At 36.3% G+C, this 27,354-nt stretch overlaps 2 protein-coding genes across 2 annotated transcripts in view; both read left to right on the top strand.

Annotated features, from left to right (window-relative positions):
* LOC104416449 (probable fatty acyl-CoA reductase 5) overlaps positions 1–17,764 on the top strand; it is a 31,368-nt gene extending 13,604 nt beyond the window's left edge. Inside the window, 3 exon segments of the mRNA XM_018859940.2 lie at positions 14,564–14,721; positions 14,866–15,037; positions 17,671–17,764. Coding sequence (XP_018715485.2) covers positions 14,564–14,721; positions 14,866–15,037; positions 17,671–17,764 — 424 coding nt within the window.
* A 1,144-nt stretch (positions 17,765–18,908) lies between these two features.
* LOC104456841 (probable fatty acyl-CoA reductase 4) lies at positions 18,909–25,608 on the top strand. Its single transcript, XM_039299405.1, has 10 exons — positions 18,909–19,039; positions 19,344–19,447; positions 20,724–20,911; positions 21,019–21,131; positions 21,624–21,816; positions 22,336–22,506; positions 23,631–23,712; positions 23,967–24,233; positions 24,772–24,899; positions 25,284–25,608. The coding sequence occupies exons 1-10, from the start codon at positions 18,964–18,966 to the stop codon at positions 25,441–25,443; spliced, it is 1,482 nt and encodes a 493-aa protein (XP_039155339.1). The 5' UTR covers positions 18,909–18,963; the 3' UTR covers positions 25,444–25,608.
* The last annotated feature ends 1,746 nt before the right edge of the window (positions 25,609–27,354 follow it).

Raw genomic sequence — 27,354 nt, 5'->3', positions numbered from 1 at the left:
GTTTGTACCTCCACTAAGATAGACTCTTCCAAAAATTCTTACCCTTATCACTTTATTTCTCATTTACCAACTCAACCATTGAAGGGTTCTCTTGGGACTAGGCCCATAAGACTTCCTTTATTTGTGTTGTGTAGACCAGCCCTGCTCACGAGAGGTTCAAGCCAGCTCAACCTAGACCTAGAAAAATTTCACATAAATAGTGTCGATACACAGTATATGGAACCTTAAGCTGCATCTTATCAACGACAACGTTATTATAAATATCTCACACCAATTAAATGAAATTCTATATGAACAAGAACTACTCAACACAAATTGTCACACAGGGATTCAATATTGACAAGGATATTGTCAAAGCCCAAACAACACAGCAATAAAATGCCTCTCTCTCCATATGAGCATTGTCGCAACCTCTTTTTTTCGGCGCCCGATCGAGGCAAGCACCTTGCGGAGGCTAATGGTTCAGCTAGGTCTATTTTGCGTAGCCCAGACTCTCCCAAGTCCACCAATTCACGACTTAATAATCCAAGTTTTTAACCTGTAAGTTAATTTAAAAAGGAGTCGCCACTAATCGGTTTGGGGTGAGTCGATTAGAAACTTAAGTGAAATATCGAGAGAAATACTCGCTCTTGCGCAACTAGAGAAATTAGGATCGATGATTTGATTATACTAGTTAAACACTAACGCCCTTTTGGTACCTAATCTTATTTAAACCTTAAGGTCTTTTGGATGTTTGAGGGATTTTCCATATATTTGTGGAGGAAAAACATTTTTTGGGTATTATTCTCATTTTTTTTTACATAAAAAGCATTTTTTTATTTTTTTTTTTTTGGAAAATATAATATTTTTTGGCTTTTTGGGAAAATATGGATTTTTTTATTTTTATGGAAAATAAATTTTTTTTTAAATATTATTGTATTAACATAATATAATATATTTAACAACCCGGGTTGGATCCAGGGTAGGGTCCGACCTAGGTTGTTTGCCCCGAACGTGGACGGGCTGCGATGCGAGCCCGGCCCATATTTTTGTTTTTTTTCTTAAAAAAAAAAAAAAAAACCCACACACTCGGAATTGGGCCTATTTGAACTAAAAGGGATACTCGGCCCGAGTTCCAAAATTGGCCTTGCGAAACCCCGGGCGCCGGGTCATACGCCCGACCCGACAACCCGACTTTCGGCCACCCCTAATTCGCGAAACCCTACCCGAAAACAAGGAAATCGGGTCGGACGGATCCTCGAATCGACCCGGTTCCCAGCCTCCTCTCTCCTTCATTTGCTCGCAGCACTAGTGAGGGGGACTGAGGCATCACCGAGCAGATGACAACAACGGCGGTGATGGCAACGACGATGGCAGTGACAGCGGCTATAAATCGCTTACGAGGACGGCAAGGATGAGCGACAATGGGGTTGCTGGTGTGGTCAGTGGCGGCACGATTCGAGGAGGGGAATGCGACAAACGATGACACGACCTACGACAACGATGACACAACCGGCGACGGCGACGACTATTGTTACCTGTTAATGACAAGATGGCAAACGATGGTGGTGACCGCGCAGTGACGTGGCACAGCTCAGGTGGCAACCGTAGCAGCAGCAAGAACGGCTTCGGAACGGTGGTTGCGTCGGCGATGACGAGTCTTCTCCCCTCGGATCTAGCCTTCCGCCCTCTGATTCCCCAGATCTGGCACCGAAATGACCTCCTTCTCTGGCCTTCTCACTCAAACCCGACCCTCTCCCTCTCTGGTCGCGAGCTCTCACATCTCAGCCTGCTTGTCCTCGGCCCCCCTTTCTGAAGTCTCTCAGTGGGAGGTTTCAAAGATCTGCAGCCCTCGATCCTTCACCGCTTCTCTGTCTTTTCATTGACGGAGCTGCTCTTCTATTTATAGGCGAGGAGGAGGCCGGTCGATGGAGGTTCGGCCGTCGGCCCTCGCACACCGACCGGCCCAGGTGCGGCCGAACCGACATCAAATCTTCCCTCTTCCACGGAGGCATGCTCGCCTTCAATGCTACGTTCTCTCAGCCACCGGCCTACGTTCCTCTCTTTGTTGTAGGTTGTTGTTGAGCACGTCTTCGTCGCCGCGCATGACTTGCAGAGGCGAAAGAAGGAGGAAGGAAGAAGAAGACGAGAGGAAGAAGGAGAAAGAGGGGGCCGGGCCGTGGGGGGCTTGCGCGAGAAAAAAGGAGGGGTGGGCTCGAAGACCCAGCCCGACGGGCTGCATTTGTTTTTTCTTGTTTTCTTTTTGTTTTTATTGAATTTTTTTGTTGTTTTTGTTATTTATTATTTATTATTATCTAAGAAAATGATAAATAAAAGAAATTAAGGCCTAATTAATAACCTAATAAAAATTTAGGTGTCAACAAGCATAACTAGCACCTTCTCATAGACCGTCTATGAGATGACTCGAGTCTTTCATGGATTGAAAGAGGGATTATTGAGTGATACACAAGTGCGATCAACGCCAATTGGCTACTAGGGTACATCTTGAAGACACTTGACCCATTTGGGTTGGACTAGATTGTTATAAATTATTTTGAAAAACTTAGCAAATCTTGTAAAACTTAGCATAAGATCAGACTCTCCTTTTGATTGAGTTTACTTACTTGTTTGATATAACTAAAGATATTTAGGGTTTAGTGTACAGATTTATCTTACGGTTTTAATTCGAAAATTTGGTCACAAACTTTTAGAAGATTCTTTATCTTAGGTTTGATCAACACGGTGTTGATCGATCTAGTTTTGGTTGGAGTCTTGAAGATCACATGTATGACCACATTGCCTTTAAGCTAGTGTCTTGTTTGCTCCACGAATGAATCTAATTAATCATGGCAACGTGACTTACAGATAATGATTGATATGGGGGTCCATATGAGGATTGTAGCCAACTATGCAAACTGCCAAGCTATTTGCACACTCAAATTGTACAATGTATTGAATACTCAAATAATAATGGTCTCATCAGATTTTTTTGGTGAGCGGTCTCATCAATATGGTTATATATTTAGTTAGACACGAAACACTAAGATTCTCCCAAGCCATGTGGTATTCCCTTCAACATAGTTATTCTGGCCTCAAACACTAAGGCTAGGTTCTCATATCTAAAAGAGCTCTTGTGCCTCGAAGGTTATATGCGGAGTGTGTTGGCTCCCTTCCACAAGAGCTTAACATACACCTCGATTTATTGAACTTGACTCTAATAACAATTAAGTTTCTTAACACCAAAAGAGCTTTTGTGGGATGAGGGCGACCTTAGAGTTCATATGCAAAGTGGGTTGGCTTCTCCCAAGTGATGTGAGACTCCCTTCCGCCAAGGCTTAACATATACTCAAATCATCATTTTGAGTGAAATTATCCATGTCGATGGAGATGACATATTAGTCCAAACAACAAATCTAGAAAATATTACCCAATCATCAAGTGTAGTCATTTCAATCAATTTTTGTCATAAATCATAGACATGAGAATTCAATCATCATAGGCTATAGATCAATTTTATGATAGATGAATGCTTATTTGATTAATTGCTTTACTGAAAAATATATCGATTATTTGAGAATTTCAATCAGTCATGTTTTCCTCAAGGAAAAAAAGTAGTGAGACCTTGCAGTGTTTAATTAATGCAATGCAATTGTGCATCAATTGTTTGCTTACCTAAATCCCATCAACCTCTCATCCTATCCTACTTAACGGGCGGGTCCTTATAATAATGCTAAACTAACTAATAAAACTAATATAATTAATTGAAAAGCCAACTACCTCACTCAATGAACGATGATAAATATGAAACAACTAATTGACATTAAATTTTGGAGTTCTATCATCTTGTAATGCATTTATGGGGCCATTTACACACAAAAAAGGAAGATGAATTCATATTTACGGGGAAGCCCATAAAAAGATAGGATTAAAATGCTTTTTGGATTCCCACGCTTAGAGATGTGACACGAGACACCCATGCCCCACTTCCAATGGGACATATTTTCCTCATGAAATATGCCTCGCGGAACAAATAGTGGCCATGGGCGGGGTGGGTGGGGTGGGCACTAGTCCCATTTTGTTAATCCCTAGCTTGTTTATGATACAAATACATGTTGCCATATATTAATTACGAGTAATATATTAAAATGTAGATTATTATATTATATAACCCATTATAATTTATTATATGTTATGAAATACATGAATGAATATTCATTATATTCATCTTATCTAATGTACTTATTATGGTACATTTGTATCATACATTCTAAGTACATCGTCTTATACAATGAATGTTCATCTCCCTATTTAATACATGTATCATTCGATACATTGATATTAATGATAAGTACATTATTGTTTTCCTATAAATATGAGTTTAGTTATTGTTGTAGACCTAACAGTTAGATAATAGTCATACATTGAAAATAAAATTCTCTCCTCTGACTTTCTCTACGATCTCTAGTGTCTAATATTCTCTTCTCAATCTCTTTATTCTCTCTATTACATATTTGCAATGCAATAGTTTACAATACGTTATCAGCACGAAAATCTACCGACTAAGTAAGTAATTTTTGCAATGTGGAAATTCTTTTTATTAATCAACTTATACTTCATCTTCTTCTATCAATTCTTCATTTTTTTTTTTTTTTTGCCTAAAGCCAAATTTCAAATCTAAAAAAAATATCATTATACTCCTGAAGCGGCAATGGATATATAGAAATCATTCTAATTAATTTAAGAATTTATTTTTGCAAGGATTATGGCAAATATTGAAAAGCTCAAATTCCACATCCTAGAAATGAGTGGAAAGAATTATATCCTGGTGCCTTGATATGGAAATACACCTCCAAGGGCAAGGTCTCGCTAATGCAATTACAGATAATGAAAATGATAAAACAAATGCGCTGATTTTTATTCACTGTCATTTGCTTAAGAGCTTGCAGACTCAATATTTATCCGTTCGATACCCTCAGATCTTGTAGAGGAGGTTGAAGGATAGGTATGATCATACCAAGACTATTATCCTCCTTCAAGCATAATATGACTGGCAAAATCTTAGACTGCAAGATTTTAAATTAATGTTTGACTATAATTCCGCTTAATTTGATATTATTTCTCGGCTTGAGTTATGTAGTATCAAACTCGCTGATGCGAAATTGTTAGATAAAACTTTCTCCACCTTCCATGCTTCGAATAATGTATTTCAACAGCAATACCAGCAACATCAATTTGCTACATATTCTGAATTAATTTCTGTGCTCCTTACTGCCGAGCAAACTAATGAATTGCTGCTAAAAAATCGTGATCTTAGACCTGCTGGCTCAAAAGTATTGCTTGAAGCACATGCTAACTTTGAGAAAAGTACTGGTCATTTTAAAGGCTATAAGTACAGACAAGAACGTAATCCTAAAAGGGATGGCAAGAAATTTAACCGCTCTAGAAAGTCTAACTTTGGTTCAAATCATGGCAAAGAAAAGAAACCAGAGAAAGTGATTGATGAAAGTATTTGTCATCGCTGTGGCATGATTGGGCACTAGTCACGTACTTGTCGTACGCCAAGGCACTTTGTTGACCTATACCAGGCATCTTTAAAAATATGGGCAAGCGTGATGAATCTCATACCATTGGAATCAATCCTACTGCCATAATGTGGCATCCCAGAAATTCAAAGCTAAGCCTTAAGGTGTGTTAAAGTCTTTAATTAGGTGTTAAATTTCCATGGCTTATGTTTTAGCCATTAGTCTTTTTAATTCGATGATTTGTGCTTGTGATTGTGGAAATTTAGATTTAATAGATTAATAATCTATGCTTGGCCATATGATTTAAATTTCAATGAACAAGAATATCCTAGGACTTTGGCCGAGATGAAAATTTGGAATTCAAGAATATTTATAAAAAGAAATTCAAAAAAAAAAAGAAAAGGAAAAAGGGGTTGAAATTCGAAATGGGCCTTGGGCCCATTAGCCTAAAGCTTGGTGGGCCAAGCTTGTCGGCCCATTAGAGCCCAAGAAGGAGAGAATTCGACCAGCCCAAGGGAGTGGCCGGATGGGCCTAAGCCCAAGCCCATCCAAATTCAAAAATAAAAATGACAAGTGGCAAGGGACAAGAGCATGCATTGGTTAATCTTTAGGCAAAGCAATGATTGCTAATGATGGGATTAAGGGGATATAAAAAGGATGAGGAGAGAGAGATGGCCGGTTCTTTGCTTCATTTCGTCCAAAGAGAGTGTGAGAGAGAGAGAGAGAGTTCGAGCGGAAGGGAGAAACCGAGAGGAGAGGAGGCGGAGCCGGAGGGCTGTGCCGTTCGTTCGCCATCCGATCGCCGTGTCCCGTAGCCGTTCGTCGTTGCTTGTTCATCTTTAAGGCAAGTGGAGTCCTTAACTTCTCTCGCATGTTTGTTTTGGTGGTTGCATGTTCGGTTTTAGGTGTGATTTGTGCGAAAAACCGAGGTAAGGGTTGGTTACTTTCAAACCGTGTGACTGTTCTTGTTCGGTTTGTGGAAGTCAGTAGCTTGTTCGAGCTTGCATGTGTGTTTGGAGTCCGATTTTGGCTTCGGTGTCTTCATGAAAGTTGAAGCTAATATCTTGTAGTATGACATACTGAAATTTCGTAGAAAACTATGGAGATTTGGGGGGTCAAAAGTGCTATCATACGGAAACCCTAGATCTGCGAAATCTTCACTGACCTCTTGTTGATTTCTTGACTGCATGTTGATTTCTGTTGGAGATATCACTTCGTTGTCTTCATGAAAGTTGTAGGTAACATCTTGAACTACAACATACTCAAATTTGAAGATAAATGAACGATTATAGCCTAGTGAATCGGCTAGATCTTGGAGATGATTGATTCTGGTGGTGTGTTCCGAGACACCCGAGACTTGATGGACTTAAATGGTGACCATACTCTGGTTATTTGACCTAGATCTCTTCATGAAACTTGTAAAGTACACCTTGGTACATAACATACTCAAATTTTAGAGGAAACGAAAGAGAATAGATGGATGAAATCTAAACATTTCGGAGAAGTGTATTCTGGACGACGCGGTAGTGGTTCCAGAGGTTTCGTGGGGTTGTATAAATTAATCTAAAAATAATTTGGCTTAGAGTTCTTCATGAAAAGTGCACGAAAATGTGTTGGATATCACCCTGTAAAATTTCGTAATTTTTGAAGGCCATATGAGTATTTTAATCGAATTTATTTGGAAACTGTGCAATTCTGGTCATTATCCGAATATCATGTGCTAATTTGTGGAAATTGTGAAATTATGAGAAATTCAATTTAGCCATGAATTTTGTATGAAATTGTGATCCTATTGATTTGTTTAGTGATTTTTTGAATATTATGATTTTGGGAAAATCATAGATATTAAATTTAATATTTATTTATGAAAATAAATAAATAAAATAAAATAATAAAATAATAATAAAATAAAATGGATTTTTATTTGGCCATGGATTCAATTCTATTTGTGTGGCATATGTGTGATGAGGTCTTTGCACATGTACTGGATTGAGATATATATGTGATAAAGTCTTGGTATGCGTATGACATGGTCCTTGTACATGTATTGAATTGAGATGTGTATGGGATAAAGTTTTGGCATGTGTATGACATATGAATTGAGATGCAAGTGTGAATTCCATGTCAAGTGTGATTAGTTTGATACCATGCCAATTGCCATGTTAAATTGAGATAAAGAAATGGTATATGTGGATGATGGTAAATGAGTAAGAGGTTGTGGTGGATGATGATGTCCGGTGGCCTAGTGGCGTAATTCCAGTGATTCCCTGGGAGATTCAGGATGCCCGGAATGTGGGGGGCCGGAAGCCTTGTCGGAGGTCTTTGCTTGAAAGGAATGCCTCGCGATGCCAGGATTTGAGGTGCAGGATGCCCGGCCAGGGAGTGTAAATGCCGGAAGCCTTGTCGGAGGTTTCTGCCCGAAGGGAATGCCTCGTGATGCTAGTTGAGATGCGAGATGCCTGGACTGTGGGGGGCCGGAAGCCCGGTGGCCATGGGATGGCTGAGTTTGTCGGGAGCCCTGTCGGAGGTTTCTGCCCGAAGGGTTGATGATGAGATTGATGAATGGGTGATGTGGTGATCAAAATTGAAAGATAAAGATGAAAATTAAACCGTGATATGATATGCATGATGATATGCATGATGATGATGATGATGATATGTGATGTGATATGATGATCACCCATGATATGATATGCATGATGATATGCATGATGATGATGATGATGATATGTGATGTGATATGATGATGCATGATAGTGTGTGCCTGGCTTCAAGGTAAGTAGTGCCTGCTATGCATGTGTAAATTGCATGATGCATTGAGTTGTTATTGGATTTCCCTACCTGCTGAGTGGTTGTACTCACCCCTTTTAGGGAATAACATTTCAGATTAGCCAATATGCCGCTTCCTGCCGTCTCGCGGGGGGTATTCTATGGTCTACCGTCTGATGTAGAGGTTGAGTGTGCGGAGATAGATTGTCCCTCTGTTCCCGGACTGACTTTTATCCGAGTGCGATGTCTAGTGATGTATGATATCGGCCTGGCTGGGGGCCCTGTCATACAAGAGTTCATTTCTGTGCACGTTCGACGGGATGGAGCTATGCGAGGGATGCTGCCGCCGCCGCCGCCTGATGCACCGGGTTGGGTGTGAGACCTGCGCGCGATGAGTAGGAGCTGGATCTCTTTTTGATGTAGATAGTCGACACTTTTGATGGGGGGGTTTTTGTGCTCGCATGATGTTGAGGGTCGAGGTTTCTTTTTGAGGTTTTAGGCTGGACGTGGCTGAGTCCTAGCCTTTCCTTTTGTTGTACCGACCCGAAGGGAATCCCATCTTGCTATATATGTATGTAAGCAAAGTGTCGAAGTTGTTTATAAAATCCCGATGTTTAGCTGGTGTGTATTTGTATCATGGATTGGTAGGGGGATAGATGGTGATGTTTAATTTGCTTCCGCTATGAGTCGCGTTGGGACCGATTGTTTAAAAAAAAAAAATGTGTCTGCAAATTAGGACGCTTGTTCGAAAGAAAGAAAGGTAATAAAGTGTAACATCGGCACTGGTAACGACCTGCAAAGGGTTCGGGGTGTTACACATAACCACTGTTGAAACCAACAATATTTCCGTTAGTGGGACTCCTCTTGCTCCTGAAGTAGCAAATGCATCCCTGGATGTCTCTGATTTCTTTGAGAACCTTTGATTACTTTGATGAGGCATAAGATTAGTGGATAATAATTTGAACTTCGAATTTTATGATTATAATAATTTCTTTTTAGTTGTTTTGCTTTATTACTTTTTATTGTTCTTTCATATGGTTATGAAATACTTATAAACCTTATATAATATTAAGATGCAAGATTGATTAGCCCCAGAAGTGGTTATATGGCTCAATTAAGGGGGGGGGGGTATTATGAACTATGCATTTCAGCATTGGTATGTGGTGAGTTCACAAGATACAAGACTGATTAGTCCAGCAGTGGCTATATGACTCAATTGAGGGGGAGATTATGAATTATGCATTGCACTCTCTTTTTTTTTTTCCATTTTGTCTTATTTTTTTCCACAGGGTTTTTCCGACTTAAAGTTTTTAACAATGCGATTAATGCATCCATAAAAGGGAGAGATCATAAAATTTGTGCTCTGCACTCTTTTTCCCTTTTGTTTGGTTTTTGTCCCACTGGGTTTTTTCGACTTAAGGCTTTTACACATTCATAATAAATACAATGCATATTCAAGGGAGAGTGTTATGAAATACATGAATGAATATTCATTATATTCATCTTATCTAATGTACTTATTATGGTACATTTGTATCATACATTCTAAGTACATCTCCCTATACAATAAATGTTCATCTCCCTATCCAATACATGTATCATTCGATATATTGATATTAATGATAAGTATATTCTTATTTTCTTATAAATATGAGTTTAGTTATTGTTGTAGACATAACATCAGATAATAGTCATACACTGGAAATAAAATTCTCTCCTCTGACTTTCTCTACGATCTTTAGTGTCTAATTTTCTCTTCTCAATCTCTTTATTCTCTCTATTACATATTTATATTTTACAACATTATACATTCAATTTACAACTAAAGAAAAATAAACAATACATGTTATAAAGCGAAGAATGCAAACAAATTAATATAAATGAGGAAAATTTTAAAAAATTGGTCCAAAGTTCTTTCATTTTTTCAAATAAGGGTCCGAACTGAACCTTATTTTAAATAAGAGCTTAAGTAAACTTGGTTGTTATAAATAAGGGCCTAAAATAGTCATGATTGTTTTAATTAACCTCGCTAGTCTCCAGCCGGCTAAATTTTCTGATTGGTCAATGGCTTTTTTATCCAAATTTTCTTTTCTTTTTTTCTCTTTTCTTATATTTTACTTTTCACGTTGGTCGGTGGTTGCTAGCAAAGGCCGGGGGGAGGGCCTAGCGACCCTCGTTGGCTGGCCACTAGGAAGGGCCAGTGAGGGCTTGCAAGCACTTGCTGGTTGTGGGCCGTGATGGGCATCCTCCTTTAGGGCAAGGGTCGCCTTGCTTAGGCGAGGCCGTCCCTTGCCCCGTGGCCAGTGTGGGTGGCCCTCCCCGAGTCAAGCAAGGGTGACCCTTGCCTAGCTCTTTATGGGCATGGTCGGTGGCCGGGCGGCCATCGATGAAGAGGAAGAAGAAGAACCAGGAAGAAAAAAGGAAGAAAAAAAGGAGAAAGCAAAAAAAAAAAAAAAAAAATAGGAAGAAGAAACGGAAAATGATAAATGATGAATCTTGACTATCGGAAAGTTAGGCCCTTATTTGAACAAGACATAACCATTTTAGGTCATTATTTAAAATAAGATTGACTTCGGGCTCTTATTTGAGAAAGTAATAGTACTTCAAGCCTTTCTTTGAAACAAGATCCATTTTGAGTCATTATTTTAAAAAAATGAGAGCATTTCGAGCCTTTTTTGGAATATTCCCCATAAATAAGTAGACTTGTCTAGCATGAGATTGATTTTTTTTTAATAATTACCAAATATTAATAAATTTAAAGTACCAAATTACATAATTGTTGTGAAAAACTCTCACAATTATTTAATTCTATTAAGTTTTTTTTAATGAAATTTGTTGAACTTTTTTTCCCATAAGGGTTGCAAGGCTCAAACGAGAAAGGGTAAGCCATGACTAAGTGATTGTTGACACTTAAATTTTGCTGACCCACTTAATCATTCATTATAATTAAATTTTAACACCTAACAAAAATAAATTTATCAAATTGCATTGCATGTAGGTATTAGGGACATTTACATATCCATTGGACCAACATCGATAAATTTAAGTGAATGGTCTTGAGCTTAATTAAATTAACCACACTCAGTCCTAAGGATTAAATGTTTGTCCAAAGCCCATAAGAGAGTATGATGGTCGAAGTTCACAATTGATACGCACATGGGAGCCGAAGTTCATATCAAGAAAACATTGTGGAAACAAGTCAAAAGGAAGGTGATAATTGGCTGAATTGGAGGTAGATATTCATGCATGGGGTCGATACTCCTACCATGAACTTATTCGGTCATGCAAAAGAGGAAATATTTATTGGTTCTTTTCTCGAGGGACCCCATTGCTCTACACATAAAAAGAGGCAGCACAGAAAAAGAGGGAGACATTGACCAAAATGAAGAAAGAGGAAGAAACACAACAAAGGAGGGGGCTGGTTCTTTTTTGGGATCTCTCACTCTCTCTAAAAATACGCACACAAGAGTCCAAAGGGAGAAAAGGGGTCTGGGGCTTCTTCTTCGGGGGCGGTTTGGCCCTTTAACCGGGGAGGGATGTCTTCTCTTTGCAATGGTAATGTTGACGTGCCAAAAAGTCATGGATGTAGACTGATCAAAGAGATTACTGTATTAATTTCAACCGGTGAAAAACGACATTGGTAGGCATGATAAAAATGCAGCTATATATGGAGCCTTTGTGCCTCAGTACTTAAGTCGCTCTTCAAGGTCCCCCTAGCTCTTGTTCAAAGACTCTCTGGTCCATTTCGGTTCAAATATAGGGATGGATATAGTCCAATCTTTTGAAAACTAGACCATCTTAGTCAAGCCACTGGCTTTCTCGCAAAGGATACTCTCTCTCTCTCTCTCTCTCTCTCTCTCCATGTATGAAGTATACTTAGTCGCCAATTGCCATCATCAATTGACTATCTTTTTGCTAACTAAAATTTATTTGATTCTATATATCATGACGGCTTTGTGGAGAAGATGCTTCGGATTCAACCAAATGTTAAGAAAATGTACGTTCTTATGAGAGCTATGGACAAACAGGTAGTGACACGAAGGTTGCATGAAGAGATAGAGAGATTCAAACTCTAATTATCCTCGGATAGTTAGATCCACTTTCTGTTCCAAATTGACTAGAAAGAAAAGGTACACATAGGTGTGTGTTTGGAAAAATAATAATTATTAAGCAACCATTAATTTCTTGGAAAATAAAGAAAATGAATAATTTAGAAAATATTTTCCTATAAATAATTACTTGTATTGCTTATAAGAATGAATAAATGAAAAATATTTTCATCTTCTACAAAAATACAAGATGAATTATTGTCAATAATGATTTTTTTCCATTGACCAATTATTTCAAACTATATAAGTGATCATGTTTAGAAATATATATTCCAAAATATTTGTTCTTCGTATAACAAACAGAGCCTAATAAAATGAAATGGTGAGATTTACTTTCGGAAAAGAACTTGAATCGTTACAGGAGTAGCCATATTGTGGTCTATCTAATAGTTAGCACAATCACTTAAATATGTAATTCCGAATTAATTCTACTCTATTTAACATGGAAATGAAGGCAAATGAAGAAAAAGAATATGAAACCTAAGATAAAAGATAAATTTTCCTTCATAACAACTCTTAATCTTTTCGCATCGCAAACAGCTCATACAGAAGAAGTTATTCGACATTTTGAGGAAGAATGGGCAGAGAATTTCAACTCAATTGTGGAGAAATTGTCTCCAATTCCTGGAGATGTTTTGAGAATTTGGGAGTACACGATTTTGATTTGAGGTCGAAGATGTGGAGAGAAATAGACATAATTGTCAGTTCGGCCGCGACTACCAAATTCGACGAAAGGTGCGTGATTACAATCTTGCCCTGCCCACCCAATTTATAACTAGTTCAGATAATTCGTGGCTTTTTCTTCATGTTATTTATGTGTTTACTGCCATCTTTCTCCCGCAGATATGACATTGCACTAGCCGTCAATACATTTGGAGCTAAGCATGTTGCTGAATTTGCTGTAAGATGTGTCAACATAAAGATGCTACTTCACATATCAACTGGTTTGCATTATTTCGATTGTGGTTGTTCTTGATATTTTTGCAATTTAAATTAGCAGATGATAAGTTCCATTTCACCACCCGCTCGTTTAAAAAGTAGTTTGCACTAACGATGTATCTTATGGAACCCTTTATTTTCAGCATATGTATGTGGCAATATGACTCGGATTATACAAGAAAAGGCATTTAGTATGGGTGAGACACCCAACGGGTCAAGGAAGTTGGACATGAAAGAAGAGAAACTCTTGATTGAAGAATTGATGAACGAACTTTGAGAAAAGAGAGAAATCACCATTGTTTTAAAGAATTTAGACTTGCAAAGGTTTGCTTGTTATTAATTGAATTCTAAACAATGGAATCGATGATTAAGTCATTTGAAAATTACATCTTCTATTGTGGCTCTCAAACCCAAGCATCAAGTTAGACCACTATCTCAAGGTCAGTTTACACTTTTATCATCTCTAAAGTTGATTGTATCATACGGGAAAATTATAAACTCTTGAAACCTATTGTAAAAGTGCTAATGCAATTTTAATTTTTAATTTTTTTTATTAATTGAGTCTCAAGCTTTTTGTATTTGTGCAAATTCAAATCTACTCAATTTGGCTAGAAATTATTGACATAGACATTGGCTGTTCTATGTGGTGCAGCCAATGCTAACGTAGACAATTTTTAATAATATTTTTCTTTTTTCCTTTTTTATTTTCTTCCCTTCTTCCTTTAATTGATTGACGAAAAGAAAGAGAAAAAAAGGAAAAATAAAATTAAAACAATTAAATATATAAAATTTTTGAAAGAATATCATTAAAATTGCTTATGTTAGCGTTGATTGCACCACATAAGATAGTTGACCTGTCAGCGATTTTGGTCAAGATTAGTCGGATGAACTAAATTGGCACAAGTACAAAAGGTTTGGATTCAATTAGTAAAAAAAAAAAAAGTTTAGTACTAAATTTGTACAATTGCAATAAGTTTAAGACTTTTTTTGGTAATTCTCTTGCATCACATTGATACTCTTTTCGTGAAAATTTGGGTCGTAAGAAATGTTTTTGATTGTATTAGAAGTTCTACTGATAAACTCTTCACAAGGTACTTTCTCCAAGGATGTGACCATAATATTCAGAGCTAAAACATGAGAAGTTAGTTAAAATATGTTTGATCAATCAATTAATTTGTTTATGCACGTACCGGTATATAATAATCTTTAGCAGTTCTTATCATTTTCATTATAATTGATGCTCAGGGCAAGGCTGCATGGTTGGCCAAACACATATACTTTAACGAAGGCAATGGGGGAAATGATGATGCAGCATCATCTCAAATAAAATATACCGCTTGCTGTTATGAGACCCACAATCATAACAAGTACTTACCGAGAACCTTTTACTGGTTGGATTGAGGGTTTCCCTCCCAGGTTATCCTTCACAAAACTCTCTCTCTCTCTCTCTTGAGGTTAGAACTTGACCATGCAAGTAGAACTGAGTCAAGTATCTGAGAGAATATTAACGCATTATTCATAAAAATCTCTTATTCTTTGTTTCCCAGCTGTGACTATTGACCCAGTTTTGACGATTCATTCGGAAGCTTTGAGAGCCACTGCCGCTAAGAGCGGAGTAGACTTGGAAAGCGTCATCTACTTTGATTCGAGATGGATCTATTTGGTCGACCATCGCAAGAAAACTCAATTTCCTGGAGTTGGCAATGCCTTCAAGCTCAGGTAAGCAATGATGCAATTAATATAGTAGAATAGTCTGGATGTGCACTAATCAGCATCGTGAACCGCGTGGATACTATTCTACTTTGTGGACATGGATCAAGTGGTGTGAGACACATTTGTCATTATTTTCTGCACCACGTTTAATTGAATTGCCAATGGTATCGGAAGTCAAATAGACTATTAATATATTGTAAAAAATGATGTTCAATCAAATCTTCCCCGTGGAGAGTCAAGCACCACGTAGACATGTACCATCCCTACATTTGGGTTGTGTTTGCTTTGCTGATAATAAATAATTTTAAATTTTTTTTCCTAAAATAATTACTTGTATTGCTTTGGACAAACAAATTTTTTTTTATCGTTTATTAAAACATTTAAACATAAATTACTAGAGATAATAAAATATTTTTTATTGGCTAATTATCTTGAGCAATATAAAAAATTACTTTTAGCAAAAAAATTTCTAAATATTTGTTTTTCACAAAATAAAATGGAGCCTTAATAGTTTCAACTTTTCAGATAGTAGGATCTCTAACGTGGTAAAAATAGTCTTTAAACATATCTCAAAAATGATCTTCAATCAATTATTTCCATGCCACCTATACATGGTGCTTCAGCAAATCATATATACAAATATTGGAATAATTGTGCAAACTTTTTAAATATATTCTATAATATGAATTCGATCTTAAACTTTTTAATTAGATCAATAAATTCTAAGTCTTTTGACTATTTATTAATGTAGTACTAGCTTAGCCAATTTTAATAAAAAAATTATTGACATTGACAAAATTTTGGAATTTTTAAAAAGTTTTCCAAGTGTTTTCTTTTGATGGTGCTGCGTATGGTCATGATGTATTCGATAGCTCTAGTTGGCACTATAAAAGCTATGTATGTGTATAATCCTTTAACAATTCATTCATCAAGTTGCATTCGGTTATTTGTATTTCTAGCTAGGATAAGGCTAAATAAGATATGACATGAAATATGAGGATTTTGCTATAATCTATCCACTGTTTGGTGAATCGCAATTATAAAACCGAATGTTTTAATATCCTATCATTTTATTATTTGCTATGAACGATATATCAGTATAAATAAATCTAAAAATATGTAATAGAGATTGTAAAAATTTCTCACGACACTCTTGCTTACTTCATTGTTATCTTATTTTCTATATTCTTCCCTCTCTCTTTTTTTATTTCTTTCCATGTGTTTTAAATTCTTTTTCCGTTCCATCATTCTTTAATAAAATATTACTAAACAGTGAACTATACTAATAAACCACAAATATGCAATAAACATAAATACTGAATATATATTGAATATATATTATAGGATAAAAAGAAATTTGAATATGGAAATAAAATAAAATAAATTGTTGCTTTTGTGTTATTTTGAATGTTCTTTTTCTATATTAGAATCTAGATATCATTTCAATTTTATTAATTTATGAAGTTTTTTATTTGAAAAAAATAGCATTTTACAATAAATATTAGAAATTTAATTTACCTTTATCTTATCTCTCAATGAGATTACTTTATCCAGACTAGTTTCCTCTTATATCTAACTTTGTTTTGTTTTAAGTAGGAGCCACATAGAGGATAGACATCCGATCCTAAATTTTCTCTTGATTAGAAATTAGTTAATCTTTGGATAGCAAAATGATAGATCCAAATGTTGTCATTGTTGACAAATTTTTTTAGTTTTAAATTTTTATGAACTTGCCATAAAACACACGCAATCACAACGGGGCACGTCACATCAAGAAACCATAGAAGCCCCCACGAAAGCACTAATAAGCAAATAGCAGCTATGGTCGAAAGGACACCACGCCAATGGACATGTTGATTGATTTGACTCGAGTGTACCCGGGCAAGAAATCTTATAACTGTTCGTTTTTGTCGTTCTGCGTAAAACAAAAGGAGAAGACTGCATTGTGTTTAACCATACTCCTTCTGGATTTGAATTGCTTGAGACCATTCCGTCTGCAAGGCTATAGTCTATTCTGTTACTAATTTTTTTGAGGAAAGATAGTCACAACCCTTTTGGCGCGATGGGTTCTGTATTTTCTCCACCTCGGTCCGTATGGTTGTAAGTTATAGTCTCACAGATGCTCCGATGCCTAGACTTTATGCTCAGTCACGTTTATCCATAAAGCAAAAGGAACTATTTACCGAAGTTTTGCTGCATGCTTTTAACGAGTAATATCATAGTTAAAATAATTAATTACTCAACACAAAATGTGTATCAATGTTTAGTGTATATCTTGAAGGAGTTTGAACATCTTCATAAGTAGTTGATTAGGATTGCCATCGTTATACGGTCAGGTTGAAAGATCATGGGTAAGGTAGACGTGGAGGTGTAAATAACAATTCCTGGATGTAGTTGCCATGCATCACAAGGTAGTCCATATGAGACTACAGGTAGGGTTGTCAATTCTTTATATTTTTGAGTCCTCTGCTTGGGTATATTTGTGACATTACAAAATGTTTCAGTATGTTGTAAAATGCTTTTCATTGAAAAATAATGAAAATATATTAATTTGTGTTAGTTTTGAGGTAAGCTGTGCTGAGTCATGTTGTATTAAGATTTCTTGAGAAATTCATGTCCTATTTGTATCATGATCTTAGATTGTGTCAGGAAGAGCCTCCTTTGTCTACAATTATTGTTGTCAGCAATAATGTGTATTGCGGTGCAAAGGACGAAGGTGGAGACTCATGTTGAGATAAATTGAGCAAAAGGATGCTTCGATTAAAGGGGTCACAAATCTAAGAAAGGAGGCTCGCAAGTGGGGGGAAATATATTGAGGTGCATGTGTGTTATGGAGAGAGAATCCACATCAAAGTAGAAATTTAAATTTGTTAATGAGTCCGTTTGGGCTTTCACTAATAAATCCCCTGAGGATGAGGTGATGACTATGAATTGATCCAGAAATCACTAAGTGACCTATGATCACACTTGTGGCCAAAGAAAGGAAATACGATTACAAAGTAAACGAGTTCACCATTAGAGGGAAAGTTCAAGGTAATGCTGGGATTTTCTTTCAATACCATACTAGGCTCATGCACGAAGTTTACTTTTTAGTTCTAGCCAGTCGAATAAGCAATGAAACATATGTAAAAAAATTGTGTCTTTTTGCATGATTACTTTATACCTAGCATCATCAATATCGATTCCTCAAATAAAAGTTGGCACTATACATTACACATTGTGCAACCAAAAAATATTCTTGAAATTAGTTAGTAAGATTGGAATCCTTATGAACTGATAAGCGTAGTTCAGGGCGTGCTGTAGTTTTTACCTATACAAATGTTTTATATAAATAGGATGACCAAAGGTTTATTGATCAGAATTACACTTTCATGAGTGTTTTCATTATAACTATAGTTGTTTTACTGGCAGAGGTTTCAACAAACTCTTTTAGGGCCCAATACTTTTGTACTTCACCCACTTAACGAAAAATAATCTTAGAAAGTGTTTAGACATATGGCGTGGCGTGTATTGTTCAATTAAGATCTACTTATTTAGCCATTGTTGCGTGTATTGTTCAATTAAGATCTACTTATTTAGCCATCGTCGCATTTCCCAGATGAAGTTTTAACTACAACAGTCTATTTTGTATGGATAAGAAATTCACGATATAATCTATTCATATCAGGCCACGTATGCAGTTTCTCTTTTAATGAGATTTTCAAGAATGATGTTGACATATCAATGAATTAGGCAATTGAATAGCAATGATCTCATAAGAGTTACATCAAACATCACATCATACTGACTTTTGCAGGCCAAAAATTGCATTGATTGCTACAATGATCGTGGGTATAAATAATCCACCGGAAGATGGACCATTTGCCTCAGAAAGTACCACATCCAAATTCTCTCTCTATTTCCAAGCTCGTTGGATCGAAAATTCATTTGCGATGGAGTTAGATATAGTCCGATTTCTAGAAAACAAGACCATACTAGTTACTGGCGCCACCGGTTTCCTAGCCAAGAGTACTCTCTCTCTCTCTCTCTCTCTCTCTCTATGCACAGTATATTTATATTTATGTATATAAATCAGTCCAGTATACTCCTGGGCGAAGGCTTCCTTTGGGGACAGACAAAAGAAATGGGATGCATGCGTAACGCATGCACACACGTCTGCGGGGTTTATAAGCATATTTTGTTATAATGTATATTTCTCTTGTTATTACGATCTATTTTCTCAAGAATAATTTATTTGAGATGCACATAAATATTAAAAATCGTCTTGTTCCCAATTGACATGTTGTTGTTTGTATTTATTGTTTTGACATAGTTTTTGTGGAGAAGATACTCAGAATTCAACCAAATGTGAAGAAAATGTTCCTCCTTATTAGAGCTACGGATAAACAATCAGCTACACGTCGGTTACATGAAGAGGTAATAGATTTCCAGATAAACCCTAAATTGGGATTGGCATGATAAAGTCGGCTCTTGTTTTATATTCATCATAGCATTTGATTGAGCTGTTACTATTATCTTCCTAAATAGTGATAGAATTGGAAAAGTATCAAAAAAGTCATAAATTTATTACATTAGTACTAATTTAGTCCTAAATCTTCCGTTTGGACTAATTTAGTCCTAGACCTTTTCGTATTAGTATTAATTCAATTCATCTAGCCAATTTAGATTAGAACTTACTAACATAAACTCTAGTAGTTTTACGTGGCGTAATCGGCGTTAATGTGAATTTTTTTTTTTAATTTTATAATTTTTGTAGAATTTTTTAATATATATATTTTTCTTTTTCTCTTTTTTTTTTTTCATTTTCTTTACCCTCTTGGCCACTTAGGGCCTTTGCACCCTCATCGACCCCAGGCAAGGGAGCCGCGGCCCTCACTTGCCATGGATGAAGGCCATGATGCCTAACCCAGACCAAGTGAGAGAATCATGACCCTTGCTTGGATCTAGGCAAGGGCCCCATGTCCTCGTCAAATGCCCTCGCCCCCCATGATCAAGGGCCTCCGCTCCCGCACTTGTGGCCAACGAGGGTGTAGAGGCACTCGCTGGCCAACAGGTGACCCTCGTTTGGATCTAGGTGAGAGCCAACGACCTCGCCTACGGCTAGTGAGGTTGTGTCATGTAGGATCGGCCCATGTCAGCAATTTTTTTTTATATTTAAATTGGCCCAATTGACTGAATTATTATCAATGAGAAAGGATTTAAGATTAAATTGGTTCATTTGAAAGGTTTATGACTGAATTAGTACTAATATAATAGGTTTCGGACTTTTTTGATATTTTTCGCATGACAAAATGGTTCTTACCATTCTTTAACATATACGATGAGAAGTTACTTTGGAACCTCATGTGGGTTTCCTTATGTTTTAAGCATATAGAATGGTTTTCTATGGTAAACTTTCAAGTATGTTTATGGAGTTAAAAAACGGAATATATCGGGTACACATTCTGTGTTTTTTTTTTCCCTATAACAGGGCGAAGAATACAAATGTTCTCATTCTTTTTGGCTTGAATAAAAATAAACCCCGAGATGTTATTCGTTAAATCTCACTGATACTTCTTTTACCCAGAGATGCGTATTATATCATGAGACACAACTACATGCTCTTACTACCTTTTGAATTTTATAAAGAGTATTTTGCACATTATACATATGTTCTAGATGAGGTCTTATATATTAAGCACATCGCGAACAGCTCCTACAGAAGAAGTTATTCCACGTTTTGAGGGAAAAATGGGCAGAGAATTTCAATTCAATTGTGGAGAAATTGACTCCAGTTCCTGGTGACGTTTCTTGCGAGAACTTGGGAGTACATAATTTTGATTTGAGGTCGCAGATGTGGAGAGAAATAGACATAATCGTTAACTCCGCCGCAACTACAAAAATTCGACGAAAGGTACATAGTGATAATTTTGCCCTTCCCGCTCAATTTATAATAATTCAAATGGTTCGTTTCTTTTTCTTCATGCTATGTTGTGTTTACTGCCATTTTTTTCCCGCAGATATGACATTGCACTAGCTGTCAATTCATTTGGAGCGAAGCATGTTGCTGAATTTGCTGTAAGATGTGCCAACATAAAGATGCTACTCCACATATCAACTGGTTTGTGATTGTCGATTGGGGTCCTTCTTGATACTGCAACTCAGCTCTATACGCACGTCATTGAGAACACCAAATCAAATTATCATCATCATCAGCAGCAGCAGCATCATTATCATTTTGCTTTAGTGTACATCAAATTAAAGAAAATTCCATTAACGAAGCTCGATGGATAAATATTACATACAATCGCCAATGGGAGGAAACCCTTAATCACTATTTCTGGTTGTCGTCAATTATAGTCCATGTTTATCCAGGAAAGCGGGATATGTATAACCGAAACACCATGATTCGTTATCTTTCTTCCGGTTTTGTTTTTATACACTGAGGGTGCAAAAGAAACCCTTATACATGATAAGCTCAAATGCTTACACGTATTCCCTTTTCATATTTTAGCTACTAAGTTTATTCCATTAGCAGGTAACAGATTTGTTTTTTTTTTTCCCAAAAGTACTTTACACTGACAGTGTATCTTATATAATTGTTTATTTTCAGCATATGTATGTGGCAATATGACTGGAATTATACGAGAAAAGACATTTAACATGGGTGAGACGCTCAACGGATCAGGAGTATTGGACATGAATGAAGAGAAGCTCCTGGTTGAAGAATTAATGATGGAACTTCGAGAAATGAATGCTTCAGAAAGAGAAATCACCATTGCTTTAAAGAATTTGGGCCTGCAAAGGTTTGCCTGTTATTAATTGATTGCAATCAATGGAATTGATGATGAAGTTAATTGGAAATAACGTCTTTAATAGTGGGTGTCAAACTTTGAGCTACAAGTTAGACTACCACTTGGTTTGATAACCATGCTCTAAAAAGAGGCAGAGTAAAAATTTGAGAGAAACATACTTAGAGTAGGATAGATAAAAAGAAGAAGAAGAATAAAAAGAAGAAGAAGAAGAAGAAATGTATGTCACCTCAAACTTGGCTTACCCAATGTTCATCTCTAAAGTTGATTGTGTCGTATCAATTCCCTTTTCATGAAAGTTTGGGCTGTTGAAAAATGTTTTTGATTGTACTTTAAGTGAATTTTAACAAGTAAACTCTTGGTGAGGTACTTTATCCAAGGATGTGATAATAGTAGCAACAATCTAAACATGAGTTAAGTAGTTAAAAATATGATTGATCAATCAATTCAGTCATATACTTAGATAATAGTATATAGACCAGTATCCATGATTTTGATGTAATTAATTCGCAGGGCAAGGCTCCATGGTTGGCCAAACACGTACACATTGACGAAGGCGATGGGGGAAATGATATTGTGGCATCATTGCAACCAAAATACACCACTTGCTTTTATAAGACCCACAGTCATAACAAGCACTTATAGAGAACCTTTTGCCGGTTGGATGGAGGATTCTTCTTTCAGGTTATCCTTTAAAATCTCTCTCTCTCTCTCTCTCTCATAACGAGATCCGACAATCGAGTTGTGGAATGAAAGCGAAGTTTAATATTTAAGAATATTGCAAATCAAACTTGTATTTGTAGCAATAACTTCCAAGTATAATAATACACTCATAGTTGGTATAATTTTCTCAATATCACTCACTTTAGATCTCTAGTATTACTCACGACATCGTGTCTTGAAAGTGATATCATTGTCATCCCTGAATTGTTAGATGTTGGGTGCAACTTAGTAACTAAAGTGAATTAAAAAGAAAGTTAATGGATAATGCATCGAATAAAAGTTAAGAGACTATTCATGATGTTACTTGTTACTTATTGTCTCTTCGCAAAATGCAAGCTATTAATTGACAAGAAAACCAAGAAACCGTACCTCTATTTTGTTATTCCAATTGCTAGTCAGCAATACATGGTCATTGAGAAATTGTGGGACAAGAACATCACAAATAGCATAACTTTCTTACAGGCTCATTTTGTGTTATAACTTTTTAATCGATCACTTAAATAGCATAACTCATTTATGATTACTTGAGTGTCATAACTTTTAAAAAATATTCGCTTCAAGTGCTATAAGTTTTTATGCAACGTTGGATTTTCCAATTAGGAAAATTGCCGACGTCACTCAAGTAAATGTTTTTCAAAAGTTATGTCATTCAAGTGATCGATTGAAAACTTATGATATCAAATTGAGTGTTATATTAAAGTTATGACACTTGTGATGTCATTTTCTCAAGAAATCATATAGTCTTGAACAAGCTCATCAACAAATGGATGCACCATCTTTTTAGGAAATCTAACTCCATTTTGAGGTTAAGAGGAGAATTTCAAAGAGATTTCTAGAATTTCAAAGATCAACGTCTCATTTAGAGTAATCTTCATCAAAAGAGTAGAGGAAGTTGGTAAGAACGCACGAACGGGCACATCTTTTGCTGCTTAAACTTGGGTTTTATTTGATCAATTATAAAGTAAGACCTTAGTCGTTGACAAGTAACCGCCGTACGTGTCTTGTTAATCAAGTATTTTGTTGCTTAGCAAGCGAGGCTTTTTCTCATGTACTTTTTATTTCTTTGGAAACATATGATGATGCAGAACAATCGACAGCATTGCCATCAATTATGGTAGAGGAAGACTGAAATTCTTCCTGGGCAATCCTGATACAATAATCGACACGGTAATAGCCGAGCATTAACCGCCATCAAAATGCCAGGATTATAAGCATCCCAAATGTTGCATTAGCTATAAATAATTGATTGTGTACTCCTTTTATGAATTGGTATGTGAAAATTAATCGGAAAATATTGATAGTTAATGATACCAACCATCACTATATTGTGCAAATTGCATATACATACACATATAGAATTGTTCATATATAAATATGTTTTGACGAATTTCGTTATCAATATGGAATTTCATCTCGTGCAGATACCGGTAGATATGGTGGTAAACGCTATTATTGTGGCCATAGCGGTGCATGCTAATAAGCCTAATTCAAACAAGATTTACCAAGTGGGTTCCTCGAGGAAGCATCCTTTGACCTATTTAGATATTACAGACATCGCATGGAGTTACTTCAGGGATAGCCCTTGGATCGACGAGAATGGGGAGCCGGTCCAAGTTCATAAGATTGGAATTATGGAAAGCATGGCCAGCTTCCGCAAGCACTTGAGACGTTACATTCTCTTAACGAAGGTCAGTCCCAAATTGCTTAAAAAGTGAAGATAAAAAATTGGTCACGGAAACTTAATGCAATAATTTTAAAACACGTAGAAAATTGAATATTACCCAAATATCTGAAAGTCTTTATCTTATAATAAGTTTACATAGTTAAGTCTACATATTTCGTTCTTTTATGATATAAGTGACAAATTAATGAACATATCCCCAAAATAATCAGCTGATTTGTTTCAAGCGAGAATATCTTTTAATATGTTCTCAAGATTTACAGCTCTTATTTTTTTTACTTTCATTAAATGGGAAATAGTTGAAACTTTTCAAAACATACATTATGTATTATAACAAATATAAAGTTTGAAAATTATCGTGAAAACGTTAATGCATAGATTCTTTGTTGATAAATTGAAAACAGTGGGGTCCTAAGTAGCAAGAGTTACAACATACAAATCAGTCGACATGCGTATTCCAAATATATATTTTAAAAAGGACAAGCATCTAAAAGTAGTTACTCAATGTTATTTCGATTTCTTATTTTGTATTGTCTTGGATGAAGGTACTGAAAGTAGCTAGCTCCATGTTTGGCGGGCGTCTCCAAGGCCTGCACGCTGATCTGCCCAAAAAGGTCAACGCTGCTGTGCGATTGGCAGAACTCTATGAACCTTATGCATTCTTCAAGGGCATGTAAGCTTCGATGCATTGACCAGTTTGCATGCAGAGTACACTAATCAATCACCTTCTTGCCGTTATAAAAAATTTCCAATGAAGTATATAAATATTGAAACATGCAGTCACCTTTTAGCTTAACCATTTAGAATAAATAGTTATGATCTTATAAAATTTCCGACATAGGTAAATGTCTCAAGTCTTTCAAGGCTCATTTATACTTTCCCATTTATATATTTTTACACCACAATCTTAACGCAAAAGTCCAATATAAACGTGTGAGGAGTATTAAAATGGTTTAAATATTACACACTTCATCTATTAGCTTAAATTTTGAAAACAATTGTTGTTATTTACAAAATTTTATAATATCTTATTCTAGTTTTTGTTTTTTTGACCCAGCTTTGATGATACAAATACGGAAGCTTTGAGAGCCACAATCTCTGACAATGGAGTAAACTTGGAAAGGGTATTCTACTTTGATCCGAGATGTATCGATTGGGAGGACTATTTCAAGAGAATTCATTTCCCTGGACTGGTCGATGCCTTCAATCGCAAGTGAGCAATGATGCAATTAATATGTTGTTTGGGACATGTAATATTTAACATTATGAAATGCGTGTTCTATTCTATTATGTATGGAAATAACTCACGGTGGTGTAACACACGCATCTGTTGTTATTTCTGATGTCATGGATTGAAGTGCCAATCCTGTTGAAAAAGAAATAAACTTCAAAGTTTAAACGTATCGTTAAAGATGTGTCCATATCCAGAAAAGCTTTCGACGAAGAGCGTCGCACCACCTAGACATGGGGTTTTCGATTGATCAAGTATGTGCATGTGTCACGAGGGATTATGGTGTTGATTTGGTCTCATGTCTCCGATGAATCATTTATCGACACCGTTTTTCTAATTTGACATGCCTTATAGTCTAGTCTCATGTTCCTCCTTCTAGTTTGCAAATGAGACAAAATATTAGCTATCTTAGATTATTTGAATCTCTTCCAAACGACGATTTGTTCTAGCGGCAACTCCATTCTGCTATGAAGTGTTTGGAGAAGTGAACTGTTGATGTATCTTGGATTAGGGAAGAATTTTAGACCAGTTGTATGGGGTGTGCCCTTTCTCGTTTGTAGCACCTGAATTTTGCAAATCTCAATTCTTATCATCTTCGCAAATACTAGGGTCATGAAATCTACGATATTGATATGATAAAAACCTTAAAACTAGACTAGAATTGCCACTAATCTATGTAGAAAAAACCTAGGTCAATTGGATTCCTAAAGCCTCCAATAGTGTCGAGAAAGTCAAGCTACCTAATTGCACATGCAAAGGAAACTCTCAGGCACATAAATTCTGATGAACCATTTAAGCATTCATTACTTAGAATTATATACAAATATTATGAGCATTTCAGTTAAGCATTTTAGTTAAGCCTATATAATATTGAATTTGGGTTGATGGACTAAAGCAAGGGGGGTTATGAGTTTAATTGAATTATCAGAACTATGGTCAGGACAACAAAATTTATTTGAGCCCATTGGAAATTAATAAGATTGCATACGCACGGCACATGGGGAATTATAAAATTGGGAAGATTGCTTTATCTGATTGAATTAGGAAGGGATAAAAAATATCATCATTGGAATTATATGCAAGATATCTTATTGATACAAACTAGGAAAGGTGAGGGGGGTCTTCTCCTTAAAAGAAAGCTTAGACTTACTCCTATATATATACACACGCACGTTAGAAAAGAAAAAGGACACGGGAGCACGAGAGAGGAGTATCAAAATGGTATAATATTACCACGCTGCGCTCACAATATTTTATTCTAATTTTTTTTTTACCAAGTTCGAGGACGCAAATACGGAAGCTTTCAGAGCCACAACCTCCAACAATGCAGTGAACTTGGGAAGTGTCTTTTACTTTGTGTTGGAGAAATCCTCTTGAAGTGTTTTGAAGTTGACAAAACGTTTCCATCGTCTAGTCTCGAAGGCTTGCAGACTCGCTATTTAAAGTCTGAAGACTTCCGGACAGCCGACTCAAGACTCAAAGTTTATCCTCATTGACAGTTTCTAATCCGTTGAAGAAAGGCTATCCAAAACTGGATGCTTCATTAAGGATGTGACCTTATCGACTGGAGAAGATCTCTTGGCTGGATATGACACGATGGAATCCTTTATTTGATCATAATTGATTCGAAGATTAAGGATCCGATGATTGGCAAAGTATACTTGGAATGTTCTACTTATGGAAACTGAGATCTTGATTGTATGGGCGAATAGGATTGATGGGCTATCGACATGTTCCTTTAATAGCTCGAATGATCTTCCTAATTGATTCCGTCCAACGGGTAGATTGGAGGAATTCCTTTGGTAAGTGCCAACGGGTATGACGGCATGAATGAGTATATAAGGAAGACGTTCCAGTTGTTCGAGTGCGTGCACGATAGAAGAATTCCAAAGTCTGA

The sequence above is a fragment of the Eucalyptus grandis genome, chromosome 8, assembly GCF_016545825.1.
Source record: "Eucalyptus grandis isolate ANBG69807.140 chromosome 8, ASM1654582v1, whole genome shotgun sequence".
Lineage (NCBI taxonomy): Eukaryota > Viridiplantae > Streptophyta > Magnoliopsida > Myrtales > Myrtaceae > Eucalyptus > Eucalyptus grandis.
The sequence above is the reverse complement of the archived record's forward strand: the minus strand, read 5'-3'. Positions and strand labels throughout refer to the sequence as shown.